Below are 24,468 nucleotides of genomic sequence, written 5' to 3' on the forward strand. Positions count from 1 at the left end.
TGCAAATGCAATGAGAAGATTGAGAAAAAAAGAACTTGATGCATTAATTTAATCCAGACCAGATGAAAGAAGTGTTAAACAGAATCCCTGCCATGGCAGGCCCAGACATCTTTCTTATATGTCTGTTCACACTGCTATATGATACTTTATCTTACTTTTGGCACAAGTGCACTTTCCTGTTTTTGGGTTTCTGTGGATGGAAGTCTTGCCACATTATTAAGCTTAGATGACAAAGTTTGCTCAATAGATCAGTTACAAGTATCAAAACAAACACACTCCATAGTGATTGTGTTACAGCGCCAAGTACTTGATACTTCCCCATCCTAAAGTTTCAAAGGCTCTTTAAAAATACTAAACCTGATATGGGAAATACTGTTTCCATTTTGCATGCTGAGAACAGGGCACTTCCCACGCTATTTCATCCAACGGTAAGAAGTTAGCAATATGGTCTAAAGATGCATTCATCCATTTGTATGCAAATGATCACACTGCCTGCATTCAGAGTTACCACAACTCATACTTAATCAACAGCAGTAATGGTGGTTTACAATGAGAGGACCACACCAAAGTATAAAACACAGGTCTATGCTCACTGTCTCCTTACGAGTCACTTCACTCTGCTGGTTTAAAGCTGGGCCCAAAGTTCTTGAAAATTCAAGTCACAACACAGAAAATGAGTATTTACTCATTGGTCAAACTCATTGCCCTGGTTTTGGCTGGAATACAGTTAATGTTCTTCCTAGTAGCTGGAACAGTGCTGTGTTTTGGATTTAGTATGAGAACGATACTGACAACACACTGTTTTTAATTGTTGCTAAACAGTGTTTATACTAAGTCAAGAACTTTTCAGTTCATGCCCTGCCAGTGATAAGGCTGGAGGGGCACAAGAAGCTGGGAGGGGACAGAGCAGGACAGTTGACCCAAAAACTGGGCAGAGGGATATTCCATACCATATGACATCATGCTCAGTGTATAAACTGGGGGGAGTTGGCCGGGGCAGGGGTGAGGAACAAATCACTGCTCGGGGACTGGCTGGGGCATCGATCAGCAAGTGGTGAGCAATTGCACTGTGCACCACCTGCTTTGTTTTCCCTGCCCCTCCCCCTTGAGTTTTATTTCTCTGTTGACTCCCTTTTCATTACTATTATTATTATTATCAGTAGTATTATATTTTACTTTATTTCAATTATTAAACTGTTCTTATCTCAGCCCCCAGGTTTTACCTTTTTCTCATTCTCCTACCCATCCCACTGGGGGCAGGCAGTGAGCAAGTGGCTGCGTGGTACTTAATTGCCAGCTGGGGTTGAACCACAACACTCACTCACTCGATACACTTCATAGCTCTTTAAAAGAATTAATAATGCTCCCCTTTTAGGAATTTCAAAATATTCCAATTTGATACATCAAATACAATGTTCTCTCCATATCCATTACCTCAAAACTCATCTAAACAGAGTCAAATAATTTTAGATACATTTAACATTTTAATGAAATTATGATAGTTACCATAGATATCTCTTTCAAAGCCTATTATTATCCCTCAAGTTTGAAAGTGAAACTTGGAAACATGGTAACACACAGCACTTCTTTTCCAAGCAGCTCTCTCACAGAGACAATATACTTCTATTAAGATAAATGTTTGGTTAAAATTCTTCTGCCTTGGTTTTCCGATGTAGTCAATGGTGTTGAGTGTGTTGTTAGAAGACAGCAGTACCGTTTTCCAAATAATATGGCAAAATTACATATGACAACAGAGCATATCCACTCCTTGTTTTGTTTTTAAAACAGACACTGGCCTCTAGACTATTATGGAATATTTCACTTTGCTACACTGCTCTCCAAACTACTGCAAAATTTTATCCTCTTCATTAAATTATATTGAAAGCTTCTTTGTACGAATTCCCGTAATGTGACATTCTATTATCCTATAATAAAATCTGTCAGCCTCACTCTCATTTCCAGTTAATCTTATCTCAACTGTACAAGAGTCGTCAATGTTTACAAAAGTTGAGTGCATCCAGCAACAACGCCTATTGTGCTTAGTCTACCAAACTTCTCCTATACTCACTACAGCTTTTTAAATTATATAAATATATACAAGATCCAGGTCCTCACATTTGTGACGTTCTGGAACATAGTCTCAGAAAACCTTTTAGGGCTTCTGAGCCTCCAGATGAACACCACAGTTAACAGCTCAGCTCCTACACAACAAACTAACTCTACTAAAGTTACTGTGAAAGATACGTAACATTCAAGGGCTGGTGAAATGCAGAAATACAGTCTGTGTGAATCAGAGTTATCACGAATGAAATTGTTCCGTGCCTTACATATTAGATGCTTTTCTTAGATTTTATCTTGCCTTTAATTCAGCAACATGTATAAACAGGTATAAATAAAACAAACAAAAAACCCAAACCAAAACTTTAACTATTGTCAGAGACTGAAGATTATTTTTTTACTGTGTTTCAAAACATGTGGTTCAGGTGAATAGCTCTAAAAAGCTAACAAACTTGCTAAAGAAAAACAGAACTCACTGAAACTAGGATCATGTTCCAAGATAACAGTAGAAGGGGAATTTTGCAAGAATTAATTCAAAAAGCAAAAGACCATGAATAAAAGCAAAGTCATCATCACCATTTATGTCAGGCTTAAATCACTATCAGTTTGTAGTGTTTCCCTCATTTCCTTAGATCCTGTGGTGAATGCTACTGCTGCCTTGGTCAGCATTTCTCTAAAGTTTATAAATGTTCAAAGCCTGGGGAGGTAAGGAAAGAGCAGAAAGCAGCAGTATGCAATACTGCAACTCACACTGGTAACTAAAAAACTGCAGGAAATTACAGACCTTAGTTAACAGTAGTGCTTGATGGTTTTGCAAGTATTTAATCTTGGATTTGGGGAAGGAAGTAAACTGAAAAAGAATATAATTATTCTGACCCATAAAGATTATAACAGGACATGACATTTCTGCCTCTTTTTTTGCTCTCTGTTTTTAGTGACATTGTCTGAAGAACATTAAGCTTTTAAAACACTCAAAGTTTGACATTGGTTCTCCATTTAGGTGGAAAGTGATTGAGTTGGGAATACTGCATCCCTGCTAATTTAGCAGCAGTCAAGAAAAATCTACAGAGGACTTTCAAAGTCACTGATTAAGCACAAAAACCATTCAAACATTCTGCTTTTAAGGACAGATCAAAGGCTTATTTCAGCACTGCCATAAAAAGAATTACCACTTGCAGACCATATACAATAAATAAAGAAACCCATCTATTGTGCCTGCCCTCCTGACAAAAACGGGAATTAGAGTGTTCATTACAACAAATGAATTTGGCAGTCTTCAGCCACGGGGTATATAAAACACCACCATTTCACAATAATATCTTGTCACAGGTGCCAACATCTGATTGGACCAACCATGCAAGGAACATACACCTTGATGCCAAAACTGGTTGAATCAATGCTACCCTACTGCTGCTACTATTATCTTTTATAATAGTAGTATTTTTATGAGAGTAGACTCTTCCTTTGGCATGATGGTATCTGAGACTACAATACCCACAACATACATGTCATGAGTAATACCAGCAACCAACCACAAAAGCTACCATGCACGCAACCGCTCTAAAAAAGAAGCATCTTGAAAAATTTTTCCCTCCCATTAAATTATACTAATGTGGATTAAAAAAAGATGAGTTCTCACACTTCACAATACTAGCCCAGTGGAAGACTTCAGGAAGTTCTCCTGAGACACATATATTATTTAGATTTATATCACACAACCCCCCAGCACCTCTATTCAAACAAAACTATGACAGAAAAATCTTTCAGACAAATGTCAGACTTACAAGCAAAAGAGCTTTTCAGGTGCCACAACTTTTATTGTTTGCAGGGATCATTTAAATATACTAGCCAGTATAAAGTATGGCTCTCCTCCAGGTCTTTTCTTGGACATTTTGTTCCCAGGGCAGTAAGAGTGCTTTACTGGCATTGACTTGACTGTTCTCTACCTGCAGTGTGTTCCTCTAAAGTACCCAGACCACACTAGCAAAATCTAATTTGGTGAATGTTGCCTCTTCCTAAGGCCCACAAGCAGTGAATAAACTACACCAGAGGAAAAAAAAAAAAAAAATCAGTTTCCCCAATTTAACCACAACTTCAGTAAAAGCTGTTCTGATAAAAGCCGCATCAATTGGAAACTATGTTTCTTCACACTGAAAAAGGCAGGTATCACAGCAAAAGTTTGTAGTCTAAACCTATTCAGGTCGCTATTCACACACAGAGCTAAAATCCTTCTGAAGCAAGAGATCCATCCTAGACCAAGTGCATAGGTAACTGCCTCATCTAGCAAAAGCTGGATGTGCCAAGCTTTGCCTGATATTTCAGAAAAAAAATATTTTATTGTGTTGGCAAAACAACTCCTTTATCAAGATACAATTAATTTCCACTTACAGAATTTGCAGATACATTCATACCATTCAATCTGATGATTACATTTGTTACCCCTGCCTTTGCATTTTCCTTACATTTGGCATTTTTACCTCAAATTCACTTTTTTCATTAATGTCACTGCCTAGTTGTCATCAATACACTGCTTGAATTCATGCCTTACAAATTTCCCAGCTTCCCTCAAGTATTAGTTCAACCCTCATTTGTAAGTAACGATTCCAGTATAGTAAAACAGAACCTCTACCACCACAGCTGAACAAGGCAACAGTGACAACAACAACAAAAAAACAACAAAAAAAGAATCTCCAAACCATTACAGAAGTACTTTATAGCAACATAACGGTAAAACTGCATCTAGTATAAGGCTTATAAGGGGATGGATTAACAATTGCACTGATGTCTATTTCATACATGCATGAAAACGAGATCCATAAGCAAGTGCTGAATCAGTGTAAACCTAAACCCAGCAAAGCTTGGAATTAGGACAAACCTGCTGCACACAAGTATTGATATCTCGATATTAACATGTGAGCAACGTTTACTCTAAGCTGGCCCTTGTAAAGCTACTGATCTGCTTGCACTCAGCTGCCTCTAGGAGAGGAGCCACTAGCTCAGAATAGTGCCCTGTACACACGCTGGCCCTAAAAGCATTCACCCCGTGTACCTGTGGTACGCCTGAGATGGCACTGCGGGAAGTCATGCTGCATCTTTCCTCAACTTCAAAGTGTTGGAATTTACAATGCAAGCTACCAGTCAGAGATCATGACAAGTTTACTGTCATCAGCAATTAGATACGAAGCCCTTGAGAAACACTAATAAGGCTGCTTCATATAAATACTTGCACTAGCATAACTAATTTAGCGGGAGATCTTTTTCCTAAGGCAACTTGATGACACCAGTAGTAACACCCTTGGTACATTCAACTGTATCTATATATAGATGTGCTACATTGTATAACCTTATTCTCTTTTCCACATTGGATTAGATAGGTCACAATCATCCAGCTCATACCAGGAAAGCTTCCCACTTTGATTCAAAGAATTTCTACAAGCAGATATAGATTTAAGCATCTACTGCTCATACTTCACCATGCAGAAAGCTTGATAGTCTGTCATGGTGCAAAAATTTCAAGAAACAGGAAAATTTTCCTCAAAATCTTTGAATTTTTTGACTGTTGGAAAAAACCAAAACCACTTCATAGTCACCTATTTTATGTGATTTCAGACCAAATTTTCCTTTATCTGTAGGACCCAAGCAATCTGTCAAATATCTTAACATGCTCATCTTCTAACTTAAATCCAAAGTAGCTATGCTACTACTTTTCCCTGTTAAGCCATTTCTCATCAAAATCCTACACTTAAAACAGGCAGGTATGAAACAACTAACTGTGTCTTGTCATTAGCAGTAATTTGCCAAATACGTGCTTTAGGCACAAAGGATCTTTCAAAAACCCTGGTACTTATACCAGCATGGTTTTACCAAGATAGACTAGTAACTCTGTATTTAATTTCACTTGCAATATTCAGAAAAATGCTCATAACCAAGGAAGTGCAACATTTCCATGCATATGTTTCTTTCTATGTTGACGACAAATTTCTTCACTTGTAACTCTCAGTATCTAGGTGGAGTTCAAATCCAGGAAGAGACAAGTTTCTTGCTGTGTATAAAACAAGATTTCTCCATAATACAAAAGAGGCAGAAAGTTGGTTGTAAAACATATGACGTTTGTAAAGTAGATGTCAGTGTTCAGCTTATTAATTAAGATGCTGTAGGCATTGCAAAATCTACTAAAAAAGGAAGAGCTAGCAAGGGAGCACTGACAGCTGTCAATATCAAAGCATGACAGAACAAGAGGGAACAGCAGAATAACTTCAAGCTGAGGGAATGAGTTTGGAACACGAAGCCCAGGAAGCAGAAGATTAGCAAATGGGAAAACATGATTTAATGTGAAACAGATGCCTCAAGGGGAAAAAAAAATTAAAAAGAACAGAAAACCGTCAGGCTGTTTTGGATAGAAAGTTAATTTAAGCATCAAAAAGTCTATATAAATTATGTTTTAGTTATCTTTCATTCTTTTGTGTTCCAAGGAGATAACCCAAAGTCCAATTCAGTCAAAGGTCTTTCAAAGCATTTTACAGCACGGTATCAGGTGCTAATTAAGACATATTTTAAAGAGGTTGCTTCACCTCACCCTGTCACAAGAATGTGGAACAGACTAATTGATCAGAAAAGATTTGGATTTGAGGAAACACTGTTGTTCTAAGTACAGAACAATGTTAGTCATAGAATTCAAATAGGTAAGAACACATGATTTCATTAGAAGACAACCAAAGGATGCCTGATTTCTCTTGTTTATGATTTTTGGGTCCTTACCTGGTCTGTTTGTGGCAGCCATAATGAAAACCTGCTGACGATTCTCCAGACCATCCATCTCTGTGAGTAATTGGTTAACTACTCGGACACTGGCTCCTGACTTTAAAAGGAAACATAGGTCAACAAAATTGAGGAAACAGTGGGAACGTGAATATTTCAAAGCAAAAGAAACCTAAGATCTACTAGCTCCCTGCCCTGAAATACTACCCAAAGGAAAACTTTCTTTTCACACTTGCAATGTAGCTGCATTCTGGATTTCTACTACCATATTCTTAGCATGTTTCTACCCCACATTCATGCTACCTATACACTTGCCAAACATTTTAAACATGCGGCAAACCTTTTCTTTCCCATTAAAACTGAAGGACTCCAAGAAGCACATACAGATATTTATACTAATCACTCTCACATCTACCTCAACAAGAGCACCCAAAACTTCTCAATATTCAGGCTTTGGAGGCGGGGAGGTATTCAAATTTTTAAACCTCTGAAACAACAGTTTCAGCAGGTGAGCTACTCAGAGTTAAATGTTAACTCCATAGTAGTGACATCTTATTACCAAAATCAGCAGCTTAATCTGAATTTCATTCTAGAGCTGGGGAGACAGACAGAGAGAAAGTACAGGAGCTTAAGAACAAGAGTTATGCAGTAAAACTACTTGACGATTTTGAACAATGTTGTTCTTACTGTTTTATATTAAACAGACAAAAATACTAATCCACCCATGGATAATTAGACTACGCTGTGAAAATGCACATAGGCCTCGAAGAGCCAACGGAAACGCCGAACACCCCTGAGTTTCAATTACGAATCCCAAGGATTGTCACCAGTATCACAGCCTGCTCCGTGCAGAGCAGGGGCAGGCACCTGGGCACCAAGTTGCTGCCTGCTGCTGCCGCCACAGAAGCGAAACAGCGAGGCCAAAGTACACTTCTTTCCCCTCCTGGGCTACTATCTCTGCCTGCTGTGGTGCCTAGGACTGGACACCTTCTTTTATGGCTCTGTGGGAACCGCCACCTCAGGACATTCAAAAAGTCAAGTTGGAACTTTTCAGATTGATCAACTGTTCCTGATTTATACCTTGTCTTCTGTATTTGCCTATTTTACTTCCTATGAAAGATAGGCAAACTGCCTCTCTCCTATGAACTGGAACTACAACGGTCCTTCTGTTAAAGTCAGTGATGGCAGTATCTGGACAGTACTGTACTCAACTTGTCTGTTAAAAAGGCATCTTTTCTTTCAGCCATCAACATACATGTACCAGTACAGTATCACAAAGCAGATACTTCCTCTGCATAAAAACCAGAGCAGCTTTCCCTTCAACACACTAACAATTTGTGCTAATACTGCCCCCCAAATGTAGAACTTAATCCTAGGTATAGGTAGTTCCTGTTCCAAAACAACAAGAACAACAAAAATCAAGACAGAGTAGAAAGATAGAAAACTTCACAGGTGGAACAGCTTTGAAGTCCAATGCATTCCACTTACGGGTCCTGCTTCAAATACTTTCATAACCCAGGTCACACTGTTCAAATAAATACATACTTCAGGCAAGCATTATACTTGTATACAGGTGTCAGTATTTGGCCATAAATTAAGCATAATATCAAATTGCACTTTATCTTTTCCTATGGCTTCACACAGCCAAGTTGGTAGTTGGTGGATAATGCACAATCTCTGGATATTTTTTCTATATATGCACTCTAAAAAAAAAAAAAAAAAGTATTAAGCTTTACAAAATTTGACCAATATGTTTTTCCTCAAATATGAGAAAGCCTATCAGACAGTTTTTCTTGGGAGGTACTGAACATAGTACCTTTCAGGTACTTCTATTGCTAGCACAATTCCGCAAAATCTGCCACTGAAATTATTTATGGAAATATTTTAAGACAGACTCACTTCACGGTCAGACCTCCTAGGGCACAAAGCATCAACTTCATCAAAAAATATAACACAAGGGGCTGAATTCCTGGCACGCTGGAATACCTGACGTACAGCACGTTCACTTTCACCAACATACTAAAACAAATGACAAATCACAGTGAAATAATGTAAGACATGAAGAATTTGCTTGGAAAAAAAATAAAAATCACAGTTTCAAACGCTGTTTGAGGTGCTTTGCAAGGGAGAACTGCAATCTGCTAACTAGTTCACTTCTGGTAACAGTCTGTTATCTCTGTTTCCTTACTGATCAAGATTTACAAGACAACAAGTAGTTGTCATTAGCTCACTTTTGACAGTCTGCAGTACATTCAGTGTTTAATATTAATTCTTACTTTCTGGGGAGTAAATCTAACTTGCCGTCATTCCACTGATGAGAATTAACGAATACAATCTCCATTAAGGACCCTGTTGTTCTTCAACTGTTCATAAATTAACCTAGTGAGCAACCTGAACACAATGAACATCTGAAGTTCATGTAGTAGCTGCCTGAAGACAGGGGGGTTGGCAGTAGGGAACGGAAAAGTAAACCAGAATTTCACTTTGAATTGTGGGGGCAGGGGTTGCCAAGTTGTGAATACCAACACTTCATTTTTTCCAAACAAACATGTTTTGATATAATTTATGTCTTAAAACTGTCTTTGAATCCCAGCCAGACATTTTTCTTTTTACTCCACAAGGAAGTAGGGCACCGCATTAACTTAAGAGTTATATTGCCTGCCCGTATCAGTACTTGAAGTACACATTAAAAAATGTTTGGGAAAAGAATAATCAAATCCAGTATTTTGGTTTTAGCTTCTACTTTATTGATAAACAGGTAACTGCCACGGTCTTCCAAGACGTGAGCTGCAGCTGCCTGGCTCACTTCAACACATTCTCTTAACTCTGAAAGTTATATCACAACAGTACTAAGTTCAAAGCTTCAAAAACTCAGACTACAGCACTTTTATCTGTTAACATTTAAAATATTTAAAAATCACTGATTAACTAAAAAAGGAAAACAGAACACATTGCTTTCCAAGGTTTCAAACTTCCATTAAGAAGCTAAAATGATTGGCAAAACACATTTCTGAACTTTAAAATTGAAAATTTTACTTTGCTTAGTGAAAGTTGCTTATTTGCAGCTACTGATCACAAATTCTTCTCGCTGCAGATTTGGATTTTTGGGTTTTTTTCCTGTTCTACATAAAAGCAATGACCCATGTAGCTGCTCATTTAGAAATCCTACTTCAGTCAAGAAGGCTCCATCTGCCAGGTAATTTTAAACCAAGATACAGGCTTAAAAGTACCCAGATAGTTTTCCTTTTCACATGAAAAACTTCACTGCTAAACACTTTAAGCAGAGATTAAATGAGGCAACTTCAGTTGCACCAGTATCAGTTGCATAATTACCAGGAATTTTGCTTGCCCCATGCTTTGGACAAGAATTCCATAAATAACAAAAGCACAATGCTTACTGCATACCATATTTAGCAGTTCAGGACCCTTCACAGATATGAAGTTCAATCCAGACTCATTTGCCACGGCCTATCAAAAAGGCAAAGACAGATGTATATATAAAACACATTTTTCATCTTTTTTTTGGCTCCATCTATGGCACGTTAAACAAACTTAAGGGAAGGAACATAGTTATCAACTGTTTTTAAAATACAGAAAACAGTACACAAAGTATAATTACATGCCATTAAGAGTGGGAGGGGGCGGGAAAATTAAAAAGGTGTTCTATCTTTTTAATGAGGCACTGCTCCAGATTCACACCCCGCCCTCCTCCCCCATATTAGCTGAAGAATTCTCAATAATTAGTGGGAGTTAAAGAGATATTCAAGTACATAAGAGCATTCAAAGACAAAGATGAGTGACAATCTGGAAACTTGCATGATTATGTGCATTTGTATGGGACATGAGAACCGAAATGCTTGAGGAGAAGGAAGACAAAAATATTTTCAGTAAAATATAATAAATAAAAATGCATAAATATAATAGAGAGGAGTAGACTACTTCCAAATATATAATTTACACTAAAATATTCCATAGAAGTGATTATCTAATATATTTTCTTCCCATCTTTGCTATTTTCTACTTAATCAACTTCATTCTTTCAAGTCTGGCAGTAATTCCCTCTCAGTTCACACAAAACTGTAACTGTAACAAGAAAATTAAGCAATTTTAGCACAGAGGCCCAAATTTAATTTTCTGATGAGAAGCGGTGCAAAAGCCCAACTTCTGGCAGTATCATCCAGACTCAGTCACTCCTACAAAAACATCCACTTCAAGAAGATTCTTCAGTATTATTAAACATGTTTAGAAAATGTATTACCTTGGCTAACAGTGTTTTGCCACACCCAGGAGGCCCTGCAAGCAGCACACCAGCTGGAGTAGTCAGGCCCAGAGCTTTAAACTGCTCTGGGTTTCGCACAGGTGCCTATAAAAGAAATTGTCGTAGTTATCTGTCACAAAAAGCTAAAATGAAATTTTTCATTTCAGTTACAGCTGGACGAAAACAGCAGGTTCTTTATTCCAATTCTTTATAGCCAAAAAGAATAAACAGTCAGTCGGCATCTTATTATCTTGCGCTACTAAGTACCCCAACATGGGAGAAGTATCATTATTCACCCAAGTTCTCATCCTAAGGTGTTAGTGTCAAGCACCCCTCTGACTGGCAGTAAGGCTGCTAACCTTCCAGTCTCCAATTCTTTGTGTGGCAGTTGCCTAACTATTGGTTACAGAACTTTTAGAATACCTAACATTCAGCCATTACGAATAATCTGAAAACTGAAAGTGTGAATACAATAAATGAAATATTAAATACATGCACCAGACTTGTAACAAAGCTGAAAACAAATTATAGAAGTCTAACTATTTTAAATGAAGAGGTTGCAAAATCCCGAGTTTCTAGCACGTTAGAAGTCACGGGCAGCATATTATACCTTAAATAAATATTAAAAACCAAACAAGCATAGTTTTATTTCTGCCATAGAGGGAAGTGCAAAAAAAATATCTTTGAAAGTAAAAGTCAAGACATACCAATATTGCCATAGTCAGCTCCTCCCGAACATCCTCCAGGGCTCCGATATCTGCCCATGTCACATCAGGAATTGTGACAAAGCCTTCTCTCTTGGCAGAGGGTTGCACTGACGACAGTGCAACAATAAAATCATTCATCTCAATGCAGAGCTTCTGCAGCTGCTCCTCAGGCAAGGGGTCTTGCTTCTTCAGCAAATCCAAAAGTCTCTGCAATTCATCCTTAGGGTACATGGAAAGGGAGAGCAAAAGATTATACACTGGATTACATTGTAGGAACCATTTTTTAAAGGGCTTTTTCACAGCAATACTTTCTTCAACTGTAATATTAATTACCATAAAACAAATCATTACGTACAATACACATAAAATATGTAAAATAACATTAAAAATTAACATTAATGGTAAAATTGTTCCAGGAAAGCACTATGCGCATTTAACACTTGTGAAAGCACCGAGCTGACATACTACAGTCTTGATTTAGAAACTACAGAAACAGAGCTAGCAGCTAGCGCACAAGTATTGTGATCAAATTCTTCCTACTGCTTCTTCCACACTGATTACAAGAAAGTTCTTTCCACGCTGAAGTTTACAGAATACCTATTAATTATATGTATTGGTTCTGTTTAATAAGAAACTGCTCTCAAGAGAAATTGAACAATCCTGCTGAACAGCACAATTTCAACAATTTGTGCAATATTCAATTACATATAAACCTCAAGCTCTTAACACACACTTTAAGATTATACACTTTATGTAACATAACCTGATTTCAAGTCACTAATTCATTTCCTCGGGCTGATTAGACCCAGTTTTGTAACCAGACCCTGACAAAGTTCAGGCAAACAGAGCAGAGACACAGGGCAATGCTTTTCAACACTGTCCCATCTTGCAGATCACAGCGCTCCAGGCAGGTACCTTCCAACCTCCCCAATCAACTCCTGACTGGGGGAACTATCTGAGAAAATACTTGATCAAAGAACTTTATGCCTTCACAAGATAAATACATCCCAGTTCTAATACAGAAAGGCAGTATCAAAGCAAATTGATACTGCACTACAAGTAAAACTATATCAGGATTTTCATTTAAAAAAAAATAGAGGGAAGAAAAAAAAAATTTGTAAAAACTCACGTTAAGCTTTCACATTTTTCCTACTGCAGTATATGGGAAAAGTATCACTTCCTATTTGTTGCAACTGTGATAGCTCTACAACTGCCCACAAAGAAACAGAAGTGTTTGTAGTGCCTGATAATCCTTTTAAGCCCTCCCTCCTCTTCTTAACAGAACCATTAAGAGAAACTCTGAAATAGCCAGGACCACTGGGTTTGTTTACTTGAATTGTGTAAATGATTCTTAAAGGCTTTGTATGTTTATAATATAACGGTTTTCATGACAATACCCTGTATTAGACTATGTCAACCTCCTGCCAGCTATCAAAATACGGCTCTGTTAGGATTAGACTTCCTCATTCTCAATAACCCCTTTGATCAGGGTGATGTTGATAAAAGCGGCAACTACCTGCCCCTCCCCGAGTTCTTTTGGCTGCATCAGGCCCCAGGAAACACTGGGAGGTATGCAGTATGATTATTACTCTAATACAAAGTCTTACTACAGCTTTTTACACTGGATTTTGTTAATTACAGTACAAGTTTTCTTCTGACAGTCCTTCTAAAACTGGAAGCCGAGTACAACATGGATTTAAAACCACTTTGTTTTACTTCTCCAAACAAATCTTTAGCGAGCCTATAGGTAATGAAGGCACATACACACTCCGAATTTTGAGAAGCAGGGCCAAGAATTTCTACATAACATGTTTAATTCACTGATCACAGCATGTTACTTGGGCCACGGAGCAATTCTGGCACTGGAAATGCTGGTTTCTACAACAGAGTTCCAGCTGTACTGCACATTAACACATCCTTTCCCTGCAGCCCAAGTGACATTGCTAACCCAACTTTTCTACTGGATATATACCTCTTCCTCAAACTTGCTACAGGTACTAGACACCACAAGTGATTTACCCCAAGTAATCACATAGCTGGAGGGAAAATGTGGATTGCATAAATACTTTTAGACTTTGGCTAACTGTAAGCATACCAGGCCCAGGAAGAGCTCCAGGCATCATAATAGATATTTCATTGAGGGCACAGCAAACAGCTTGGTAAAAACTCAATGCAATAATACAATATCAAGTCTGATATTCTTAAAATTCTCTTACGGTCAATACACTTTTGAAGAAGATACAGCCACTATTTTAATCTCTGATCTGCCAGAGAAAGACCACAACACAAACAAGAATGACAAAAAACCCCAGACCTTGTATAAAATATTAACATGATTTTTAGAAGATGTGGATTTTGGGAGCTGCTTACTCAGACACATTATATGTATCATTAGGAGTTAAGCTTCTGGCTTAATTTAGTATTAAGTTGACCATCGAAAGGATTTATGAGCAATGACTTTCGCAACTGTAAAATGGCTCAGTTCTTAAGATCTCAGAGGCACATGCTTCAGGGAACAAATACCTTAGGAAGAAGTTCTAGTTGTCTGGTTTCCTCTTCCACCAGGATGTCTGTTCCCATGCCTTCTTCAGCTGTGTTTCCTCCAGCGTGTATGAGTTTTCTCTTCCGCTTCTCAGTTTTTATCAGGACCCTGTTCACTGTGCACATAGCTGCCTCGCGACAAAGTGCCATCAGATCAGCACCCACGTAACCCGGAGTCAGCCGTGCTAAATGATGAAATTCAAAGGACTCTGGGAGCTTAAGTTTTCGACACAAAGTCTTAAGAATTCTAATCAAGTAGGGAGGAAAAGAACAATAAAATAAAGATGAAGCTGTGGCTTTTTTCATTTTCACATGAAAAACAACAGATCACATAAGATCATTAACGTACTTTCTAGTTCCAATGAAAACTAGTTTAAATTATTTCCAGATCAAGTGATGTAACTACAGAAGAGTTATGAAAACAATGAGTTATTAACTACTAAAAACTCTGAAATTATAATACATTCATCTGTTTGCCTTCTCCACCAACAAATTCCATCATCTTTATTACCAGTATTAGCTTGGTTCTCAAGAATTTTTCAACCTGTCTGATAACAGCTGTAGCTAATCTGCTGACTTAAAGTGTAAAAAGTTAAGAACTGTAAATGGCTCATTCCAAACTTGTGTCCTACATATATTATCGTCCTTCATGTGCTTCGTATACGCACAACAGAACACCTTAAGTAAAGCAAGGTCTCCAGGTACACCTCCTCATCTACTCCACCCCGCTAAAGTTGTACAACCACAACTAACAGTTCATGTCTTCAGCAAGACTGATTTACTACGTAATAAAACAACATGCTATTAGGACTACTGTTTCTACATGACCCTTCTATTAAAAAGGACACATCACCAGCGCCAAAAAAGAGAAGGAGGCAGGGGGGGATAATTTTAAAAAGAAAATAAAATCAACAGTCCCTGTAAGCCTACACCTCCAGGAACACAAACAACTGTACAGAACAGCAATATGAACAAATGTGACTACACTCTAACTTGTGAACAATCTCTACACACTACGATGGCTTTCCCTTTCACAACTCCTATCTTTTGAGGACAGTGCTATTTCTGGGAATATCCTATTTTATACATGAACCTAAGAAGTATCACAGAATGAGAACTCTCACCAGTCAACTCCATAGTTCTACCTTGCATCATTTCCCACAGCCAAGAGGAACATAATTACTACAGGGCTGTAGGTCTAGAGAGGAAGGAAGTTTTTGTTTTTTTTTTTTTTTTAAAAAAAAAAAAAAGAGCAAAGCGGGGGCATGGCCAGAAGAGGGGTTGGGGAAGAGGGCAGAATAATGGCAAGTAGTGCTGACAACACAAAGCGAGCAATACTGCAAGCAGAATAGTTCGCTTTTTCAATCTAGAAATAAGATCAGTTGAGCCAGAATGAACTTATCCTTTAACCTTTCTTTCCTTCCTGTAACAAGATAAGCCACAGCTGTTTTCACAATTCCCTTCCTGTGTTTTCTGCTGTTGTGGAAATGAGTAGCAGTTCCTCTTTAATTAAAAAAGCAAAAACATTTTTTTTTTTATTCTAGCCTGATCTTTGGACTAAAAAGGGCCAGTTACACAAAACAGGATGACCACAGCTCAGCTTAATGCCTGGACTGGTGTATTTCCACAAGGAATGGAATGGAAGAATCTAGGCCTGTTGCTTAAGCTATGTGCTTCAGAGGACTAACAAACAGGCTGCACTTAATTTATGTTCCTAATTTAATAGCCACATAGGGAGCACCAAAGACAGAATGTTAAGTTCCTGAAAAACAGGAAAAAATATATTTAATTCCACCATCCGTACTGCTCAGTCACTCATTAACGTAATGCTAAAAGCAGATCTGCACACAAGAAAGGAAACCACTCCAAAGGCAGACACTGCTACAAAGACAGAGAGTAGATGCACACTAAATGTTTTCTGCACTTTTCAGTGCTCATCCATAGGTGTGTACAGGCACAAATAGGACTAAACACAGTGAAGTACTTTTCCTTAATTTGTATGTTAAGTTGCACATTATTTCCTTATTTATTAATCAAACAGAAGCTTGAACTTTAGAACACCTACTTTTCTCTTGCTGCTTCATCTGGGATCCCTAGACAAATTTCTCGATCAAATCTCCCAGCTCGCCTCAGTGCAGGGTCCAGTGAGTCAGGTCTGTTAGTTGCCCCGATAACAAGGACCTGGGTAGTGGCAGCCACATTATTCAAGTCTAAAGGAAGGAAGGAAGTGAGTTAGTATTCATACTCACCACCTCAACTTTGTTCTGGTATCTATGGGACTGTCTCTGCAGCACACGGTAATAGAGCAGCAGAGAAACTAACCAACAGTCATACTAAACTGCTGTTCATTCTCATCTCTATTACGTAGAATTTGCACTTTGCACAATCAAGCAAAAATAAGCATTTCAGATTATGTTTGACAAGTTCTCCTGTCATATCTTTTATACAACATACAGGCTTATACACAGCTGTCCAGACCACTATGAAAATAACGTAGTAACATCCCCTCACATTTATTAGAATCTTCCCACCGCCCCCAGGTAAACTGTGCCAAAGTACGAAAAATTATTACCACTATATCCACTAAAGTAACCACTACTGAAGGAAAACAAACAGTGAGCCTGATAATTAGGAAGTTTAGCTTAGTACAGATGTTCCTGAAACTGACCATCCATACAAGCTAGGAACTGAGCAACAATTCTCCGCTCCATGTCCTTCGATGCAACTTCTCTTTTTGGGGTGATTGCATCAATTTCGTCAATGAAAAGGACACATGGTGCACTGGACTAGGAACAAGAAATATTAATAATTACAAAATTATACTGACAGAGTGTATTACGAGAGAGAAAGAAATTTTTCAGATTTTCTGTTATATAATTATCACTGTAAGTCTGCTGCACAATCAACCTGACCTGAACAATTCTGTTGTTCTTACTATCTGGAGAGCCACCAGACGATGAAACTGTGCTAAGCCGAGGCTATGATATAACTAAGGCATGAGATTCAAAATGTCTCTATGTATTGATAAAAATTTAAATGTACCTCTATGTTGCATTATGTTTTCCACAAATATTTTACTGTGACTGCCTAGTTGCTTAAGTCCAAAAAAAAAAAAACCAACCCCCAAAAAAAAAAACCAACCCAAACACACAAGAAATGTCTGGCTTGGGTTTTTTGTGGTTTTTTTTTTGTTGTTGTTTTTTGGGTGGTTTTTTTTTGTGACATTAGAGCTGTGGAATTTCAAGAGCTAGTATTACTGACACACATAATGAAACAAAAGGAGCAGTAAGTGGTCACGAAAAATGATCTGCCAACTTCAAGATTACTACAGAGCCTGACCATGTTCAAAGAGAAAAAACGAGCAATGAGCAACTCCTGCAACTGATCTGAAACTGTGTACCTCAGTTCATAAAAAGCAAATACTAATACAGGATAAAAATTACTGTAACTAATAGAATAGTTTACCGACATAAAATTATTAATATTCTCAAAAAGCACTAGCAGTGCAAAGGAATACTTCTGGAAAACACTAGAATAATCTTCAAAAAAGGTCCCATATTAAAAAAAATAAACGCTATTTTAAAACCCATGCACTGTGTTATCAGGTAGCAACTGCGCCATCTAGTGGTCGTTCACTTTTCTACTATCTGACAGGGAAAAAATGCAACTATAAAGGTTCTACAGCACATGCATAATGTGGAGCTACGTCTTTTTTTTTTTTTTCCTGCACAAAAATTAGTACAAAAGCTACTGAAGTGAATGTGAGGGACTATACGAAAGGCAACAGATCTTTTTAAATATATTTTATGCAATACATTTAATTCCTTCAAAAACAACTTTTGTAGCAACCTCCTTTCAATCACTACACATACAAAAGATACACAGTTTCTACAGACTCTGTGCGACCACCTGCTTAATTTTATTCTAAAAAACATCTTAACAAGGCTTTCTAAAAATTCAAATGTAGCATGAACTGGAAACATAATAATTTAACAGCTTCACAATCAACCTTTTTGCCCTGTTTAGCATTCTTTTTTACAGCAACATACTCTAAACACCTATATGCAGTTGTGGGGGAGAGTAGAAAATAAGCTGGAAAACCAGATCATTCTCAGCAGTTAGGAACAGAATACTGTCCTCATGGAATAAAACATTAGCCACACACTAAAGAAAAAAAATATCTACATTTGTTAAATTAAAGTTATATCAACCTGTCTGGTTCTCTTTGCTTCTCACCAAGTCTGGAAGTTGCACTACAGCAGGACTTCAACTGTAACTTGACTACTGCTCTTAGAAAAGTTGTCTCAAATTTCTTACTTTACACCTAAACCCCCAAAGTCTTAAGTATCTCACACCGACTCAAACTTCATGCCATACAAGAACAGCAAAGAAACCTTGTAACAAAAAAATCACAGTGAACTGCTCTTACAGCTTTTTTATTTTTATATATCGAGCCAAGCAGCTCCACATGGGTAAATAATTTATGTTGCTCTCTTTACATGGATATGATGAACTATCTTTTGTCAAGATTTCAGAAGAGTAATCCTTGTGCTCTGTGACAACACTTAGTACAATGGAATTCTGGTCACAGAAGGGAAGACACTGGCTTGTGTGCAGCAGTATAAAGATTCACTCACTAATATTCGCTCAAATTCAAACCACAGCAACAAAGTATGAATTTTTACAAAGAAAAGGACAAATAATTCACAGTGTTATTTCCAATGGGAGTCTCACCACAGCCTGCTCAAACAACTCTCTCAGTTTCTGCTCAGATTCCCCTGATACTCCAGACACCATCTCTGTTGCTGCCACTTTCAGCATTGGGAGCTCAAGTTCCTGAGAGACAGAAAGAACATTGTATGATACATCCAGAGGTTAGAAATGTTAGCTGTCCTAGAAGGCAAGTTTTATCAATACAAATCTTCTACACTCAAAGATGATATAATCAAGACTAAATGTAAAGAGCTTTTAAAAAAAGATGACTAGCAACTTCAAATTTAAAATCAGTCTGAGCCATTTGGCCAAGTGAACAAACAGAAATGGATACACAAAAAACCTGAACAGGTTTCCCTAATTCAGTTAAAAAGCAACTGTACTGCTCCTTGGTCCCCAATCCAATCCCCCACAATGCATAGATGTCAGTTCATGCTTCTGCTCCCTCCTTGTGAAGATTGCTTATTTCCACCTGTAACAAAACATTGCTTAGAAGCGTGGAAGAGATCCCCACCAGGTTTGGTTCCTTTAGTCTTGCTCCAGAAACATCTGAGCAGAACTGTACAATAAGATACTTGCAAAGCTCACACTCAAGGTTTTCTGCTATTAAAAATAAATCAATAAAATTGTAACTTCGATAGACTGTAGCACAGGTAGTTGCAGACTACTTCAAGCTCTCTGAACTACATATTAAAAAAAATAATCCTAATTTATACAATTCAAGGCCACCAGAAGAAAGACTACCTGGGGCTCTGAGGAGGTAATTTGCCTTAAATAGCACTATTGAAAAATCTCTTCTTTAAGAAAAAATACTTAAGAAGTAGTCATTAAATTGATCTCATGCCTGAAAATTTTTCACTTGTGTCATGTTTATTGTGTCATGTATTTAGTAGCCTTCCAGGATACAAATACCCACTGAAGTATTAAATATCACAGATTCATTCAATGGGTACCTTTTTACAGTAAGGCATAAAAAAAGAAAAAACCCAAATTGTTTTAATTAAAACATTTGAAACAATGTCAGAAAAGTCTAACCAACGTTTTAGGAATCAGTATTTTCTTTCAAAGATAAAATATGCACTACATGTTCATAATTTACACGTATCTACATTTAAGGTTATAATCTGTGATGGTTAAGGAAAAACCGTATTAAAGAAAAATGTCCATCGTTATTATCACTGAATAGTCCTGAATAGCCTCTAGGTGTCTATCCAAAACAGACACGTAGCAGCACAGCAGCCTCACCACGCACCAAACTATCAACACCAATAGTGACACACATCCTCTGAAATAGGCAAGGCAATATCCAGTTTTCAAATTCAGAAATCACTGTTTAATGGACATCACTCAACAGGATCAATGTAATCCCTCAAAAGATGGTAAGGTTGAGTCCAGGCTTACAATAAAACACTATGGTAAAGTTAACCAAAAGTATCTTCCATTTATAGCCTTCTCAACATCCATGCCTACGCTGCTATCCTGGGAATACCTCAAAACAATTAATTCAAACACAAAACCCTGTCACTATGTCTCCGTCCCTTCTTCATATATGAGGTTCTATCAAGTACAGATTTAGATAGAATTTAAACAAAGGAAGTGAAGATGAATATATTTTCAACTAAAACAGGAAGGAGAGAAAAGAGATAACAGAAGAAAGATCTAATAAATCATGAAGGATTTCCCCCCCCCCCCCCCTAAATATAATTCAGAAAAGGAAGAAACTGTAAATTTAAAGCTATCTCACCCCAGCAATTGCCTGTGCAAGTAGTGTCTTTCCGCATCCTGGTGGTCCATGTAAAAGAAAACCGCGAGGTGGAACCACACCTAAGTGGTTATAGACTTCGGGATGACGGACATGAATGAGCATCTTGCATATTTCCTGTTAAGAACAACAGAGACCTCCATTTAAATTGCAGAAATTAGTATTACAGATTACTAACATTATAGACAGAGCAAAATAAAGCAAGTTCTGGTTATTGATGTTAATTTCAGTCACTGCTTTCTAATCAAGGGGGGGCAAATAACACACCACCTTCGCTGCTGTTGGTATAAGAAGCTATTCTCAGAGCCATGCAGATAAATTCTGCCAGGCTTTGACATTTTTCATATGGTATTTTATTCAGTGCATTCTGTACCCCACAAATAAAATTTTAACTAACCTTTAAAGTTTCATCATTGCCTCCTACATCTTCAAACTTCACTGAAGGCTGGTAAAGATCTGGTCCCTTACTTCTAACTGTGAAGAAGGAAAAGTCATGCAAATTTAGACATGGCATAACAGTAGTTGCTAACACCAAACAAAAAAAGTACTCAGCATAAACAATTAGCTAAGTACATGAAGTAGTATTAGTTTTGGTAGTAGACAGGACTAGAATATTTTTTTAGTACAACATTAAGGGTAAGTTTCCAAAATGAAATTAATTCTCAAGGTCACTTCTCTGCACCACAGAAAACACTTCTCTGGTAATGGATTCCATGGTGAAATATCATCTCTGTTTGGAGCAGCACGCTGGAAATAACATCTCACCTTTCTGTTTAAGTAAGATGGAATCAATTTCTCCATCTACATCTGGAAATTCTTCTTTTTTTCTTTTTGTTCTCTTACCCTTTGTCTTCTTTCTTTCACTCTCCAAGACAGAAAATTCAGTTGATTTCTAGGGCATAAACCCAAATTGTATACATAAAACTTAAGTCAGTAGTGAATTTCTGCAAATACTTAAAAGAACAAAGTGTGTTAAGTGTCTGTGATGCTTAAACTTAGACATATTATATGAATAAAGACAAGTAAGGCAGGAATTTAACCCCTTCTCTTTGTAGATTTTTATTTTTTTTTTTACTTAGGACCTGCCTTTTTTTTTTTTTTAAAAAAAGGTTTAATTACACCAGTCACTTTTTTTGCTAAGAATACCTATAAGCAAAAAAACCCCAAACAACACCACCCCTCAAAAATTCAAACCACTAACCAAAATCAGACATCAGTTATGTGTGTACCATACAGCTATCCACTTTGGGGTTGAATAAAAATATGAATGTATTTAGTTCAATGGAAACATTTTTTATTACTAGTAGATCATAAGTGGCTACAAGAAAATACTATTCAGTGCTGACAGAACTTGACTGCATGTAAGAAAAGGACTAATAAAGGAGAAAAGAAATAAAAGGAGGTTTAATGATGAAAGTTGGGGGTTTGGGGTTTTTTTTAGAATACAGTATTGCAAACATTTTACAATTTTAAGATCTCCCTTTTATTTAATTTCTTTATATAAGAGGATGCAGTACTACTAAGATAAAGAATGATTTGTCAAATCTGCCTATTCAGTAAGCATTTTGTGTAATTAGAAAAGCAGATGCAAATGTGCTTCTTCCTTCACATAAAAAAAGGAGCATCCGGCCAAAACACCTGGTCAGCCAAGCAACATGTTATCTCCCACACATAAACTGAAAGCTCTCAATAGCTAAACAAAATTTTTTTCCAAATAAAACCCAACAAAATTAGGGCAGGAGGAGGGGATCATAAAGTAGGCAATACGTCTGGACAGGGAGTGGGACCTATTTTTCCTGCTTTATAAATCAATGCAATTTCCTTTCAACTTCCCCAACTCTTGTCCATACAGAAAACTTCAGCCTTCCCCAGGCTCACTAAGACTTAACCACTGATTAAGGGAGACCACACGCTATGGCTACAGCAAGCCACACGCTTCCTGACTAGTTAGGCTGGTCACTGGCAAATGGAATAAGTAAGAGGTGAGCTCCACCTACCTTTCTCTCAGAATGGGCACTAATCTGGGTCTCCCTAATATGAAGCACTAAATTTTCCTCAGAAAACGTGGGAGAAATTCATAATTTTGTGACTTTTTACCTCCCGTACAACATGCTTGAAATGGGCCAGAAGGTTCAATCACTTCTGACACGGCAGAACAATGGGCTAAGCCCTGCCTCCTTCAGAAACCAAGCTAAAAACAAGTACTCCGCTGGGCTTAAGTCAATCTTTCCTTTCTACTTAACATTTGCTATCTTTAAATGAAGCATGCACATTTGTAATAAAAATTATAACATTTGAAAAATCCAGAGAGAAAGACAGACAACCCTTTTGGTCTTAGTATTACCCTTCAAAAGCCTGTCAAATTACACAGGAAATTATATTCACACTTGCTACTTAAATCACACTGGGTTTGTAAAACACAATACCTCAGAAATCAATCTCTTTTCATCTCCTACTCCATCTTCAGAAAGTTCAATGAAAAAGTCTTTTCCAGACGGAGTTTTATCAATGAACCAGCCACCTTCAGAGATGCAGGTTTCAGCTCTTGTTCCTGGTGAGAGGGTGCTTGTTTGAGGTGCTCTTCGCCCAGGAGGAGGGGGTTCCACTGCTTCATTTTTTGGAGTGGTTGGAACAGAATCAGGATTTCCCTTCTTGTATAAGCTCAGCAGGGAACTGTTCAAGTGATTTGTAGACTGCAGATTCATGTATTTTAAAAGAAAATATACAGGTAGTAACTTGGATTATTTATACTAAGAGGCCAATGAAAACTATTTCATAAAAATCATTTAGCATTATCCCTGCTGGAAAAAGCAGTCATACATTTTCCAACCCACTCCTCTGCACATCAAATGACTGCATATAAAACTAAATCTGCTGGTTGAAGGGGCAGCAGCCTTCGCATTTCACCCTGAAATGACCCCTGTTAATCCACAGGCACTTCTTGTAGTCAGAAATGTCAGTTCCTTCAATCGTTTCATTCATCTGATAGTCAAGTCCTTCAGGCTCCCCATGTGCTTTCCTCAAAAGTGATTCCCCACCACAGGTTCTTCCTTTTTTTTCAGGAAATAGCCTCCTTCTAGCTCTAGAGTCTCCGTTGGTATTGCCAACTCTTGACTATACCTCAACTTCACCTCCACTTTTAAAGTCTCCAAGTGCATCGCAATTTGACAACACAGAATCACGTGTTACGCAAATACAAACAGTCAAAATACAACTTACTAGATCTTCTGGATAATCATCACAATCAGAGCCATCTGTGGAACTTCCTGTAGTCCTTTACATGGAAGGAAAATAAAAACCATTAATGTATCTGAGCAAAACTGCTCAGTGAGACACCCACAAGACAAAATAAATGCTATTTCCACAACATGGCTCCCCGCAACCATGATACGTAACCCAAGACTGAAGAAAAATTCCTGATGTGCATGCTCTGAATTTACTACTGTGAAGAGTTAAAAAATGCATCCTTTCTAAGTCTGGGGTAGGTTGGATCAACTTGGCAACCTGACTGAAAGGCAGTCCTAGAAAAATTATGTAGGATCAATCTGTTTCAGTTCACCAAGAGAACACACAATCACCAAGGCTGGCACAAGGGAAGTAGTAGCAAAACACTGCTGAACTAGACTAGCCCTTCTGACAACAATGTCCTAATTTCTAATGAGACCCTTAAT

The 24,468-nt window shown here is 37.6% G+C and overlaps 1 protein-coding gene across 2 annotated transcripts in view; it reads right to left on the reverse strand.

The window, feature by feature from the left end:
• NVL (nuclear VCP like) overlaps positions 1–24,468 on the reverse strand; it is a 43,387-nt gene that overhangs the window by 14,636 nt on the left and 4,283 nt on the right. For both annotated transcript variants that reach the window (XM_037405947.1, XM_037405948.1), the window contains exons 5-18: positions 24,017–24,071; positions 23,224–23,490; positions 21,563–21,689; positions 21,195–21,271; positions 20,780–20,914; positions 19,057–19,158; positions 16,991–17,108; positions 16,388–16,532; positions 14,305–14,569; positions 11,782–12,000; positions 11,075–11,179; positions 10,222–10,284; positions 8,716–8,835; positions 6,817–6,916 (exon numbers count right to left, since the gene is read on the reverse strand). In XM_037405947.1, coding sequence (XP_037261844.1) covers positions 6,817–6,916; positions 8,716–8,835; positions 10,222–10,284; positions 11,075–11,179; positions 11,782–12,000; positions 14,305–14,569; positions 16,388–16,532; positions 16,991–17,108; positions 19,057–19,158; positions 20,780–20,914; positions 21,195–21,271; positions 21,563–21,689; positions 23,224–23,490; positions 24,017–24,071 — 1,898 coding nt within the window. The remainder of the gene's footprint in view (positions 1–6,816; positions 6,917–8,715; positions 8,836–10,221; positions 10,285–11,074; positions 11,180–11,781; positions 12,001–14,304; positions 14,570–16,387; positions 16,533–16,990; positions 17,109–19,056; positions 19,159–20,779; positions 20,915–21,194; positions 21,272–21,562; positions 21,690–23,223; positions 23,491–24,016; positions 24,072–24,468) is intronic.

This window comes from Falco rusticolus, chromosome 12 (assembly GCF_015220075.1).
Source record: "Falco rusticolus isolate bFalRus1 chromosome 12, bFalRus1.pri, whole genome shotgun sequence".
Lineage (NCBI taxonomy): Eukaryota > Metazoa > Chordata > Aves > Falconiformes > Falconidae > Falco > Falco rusticolus.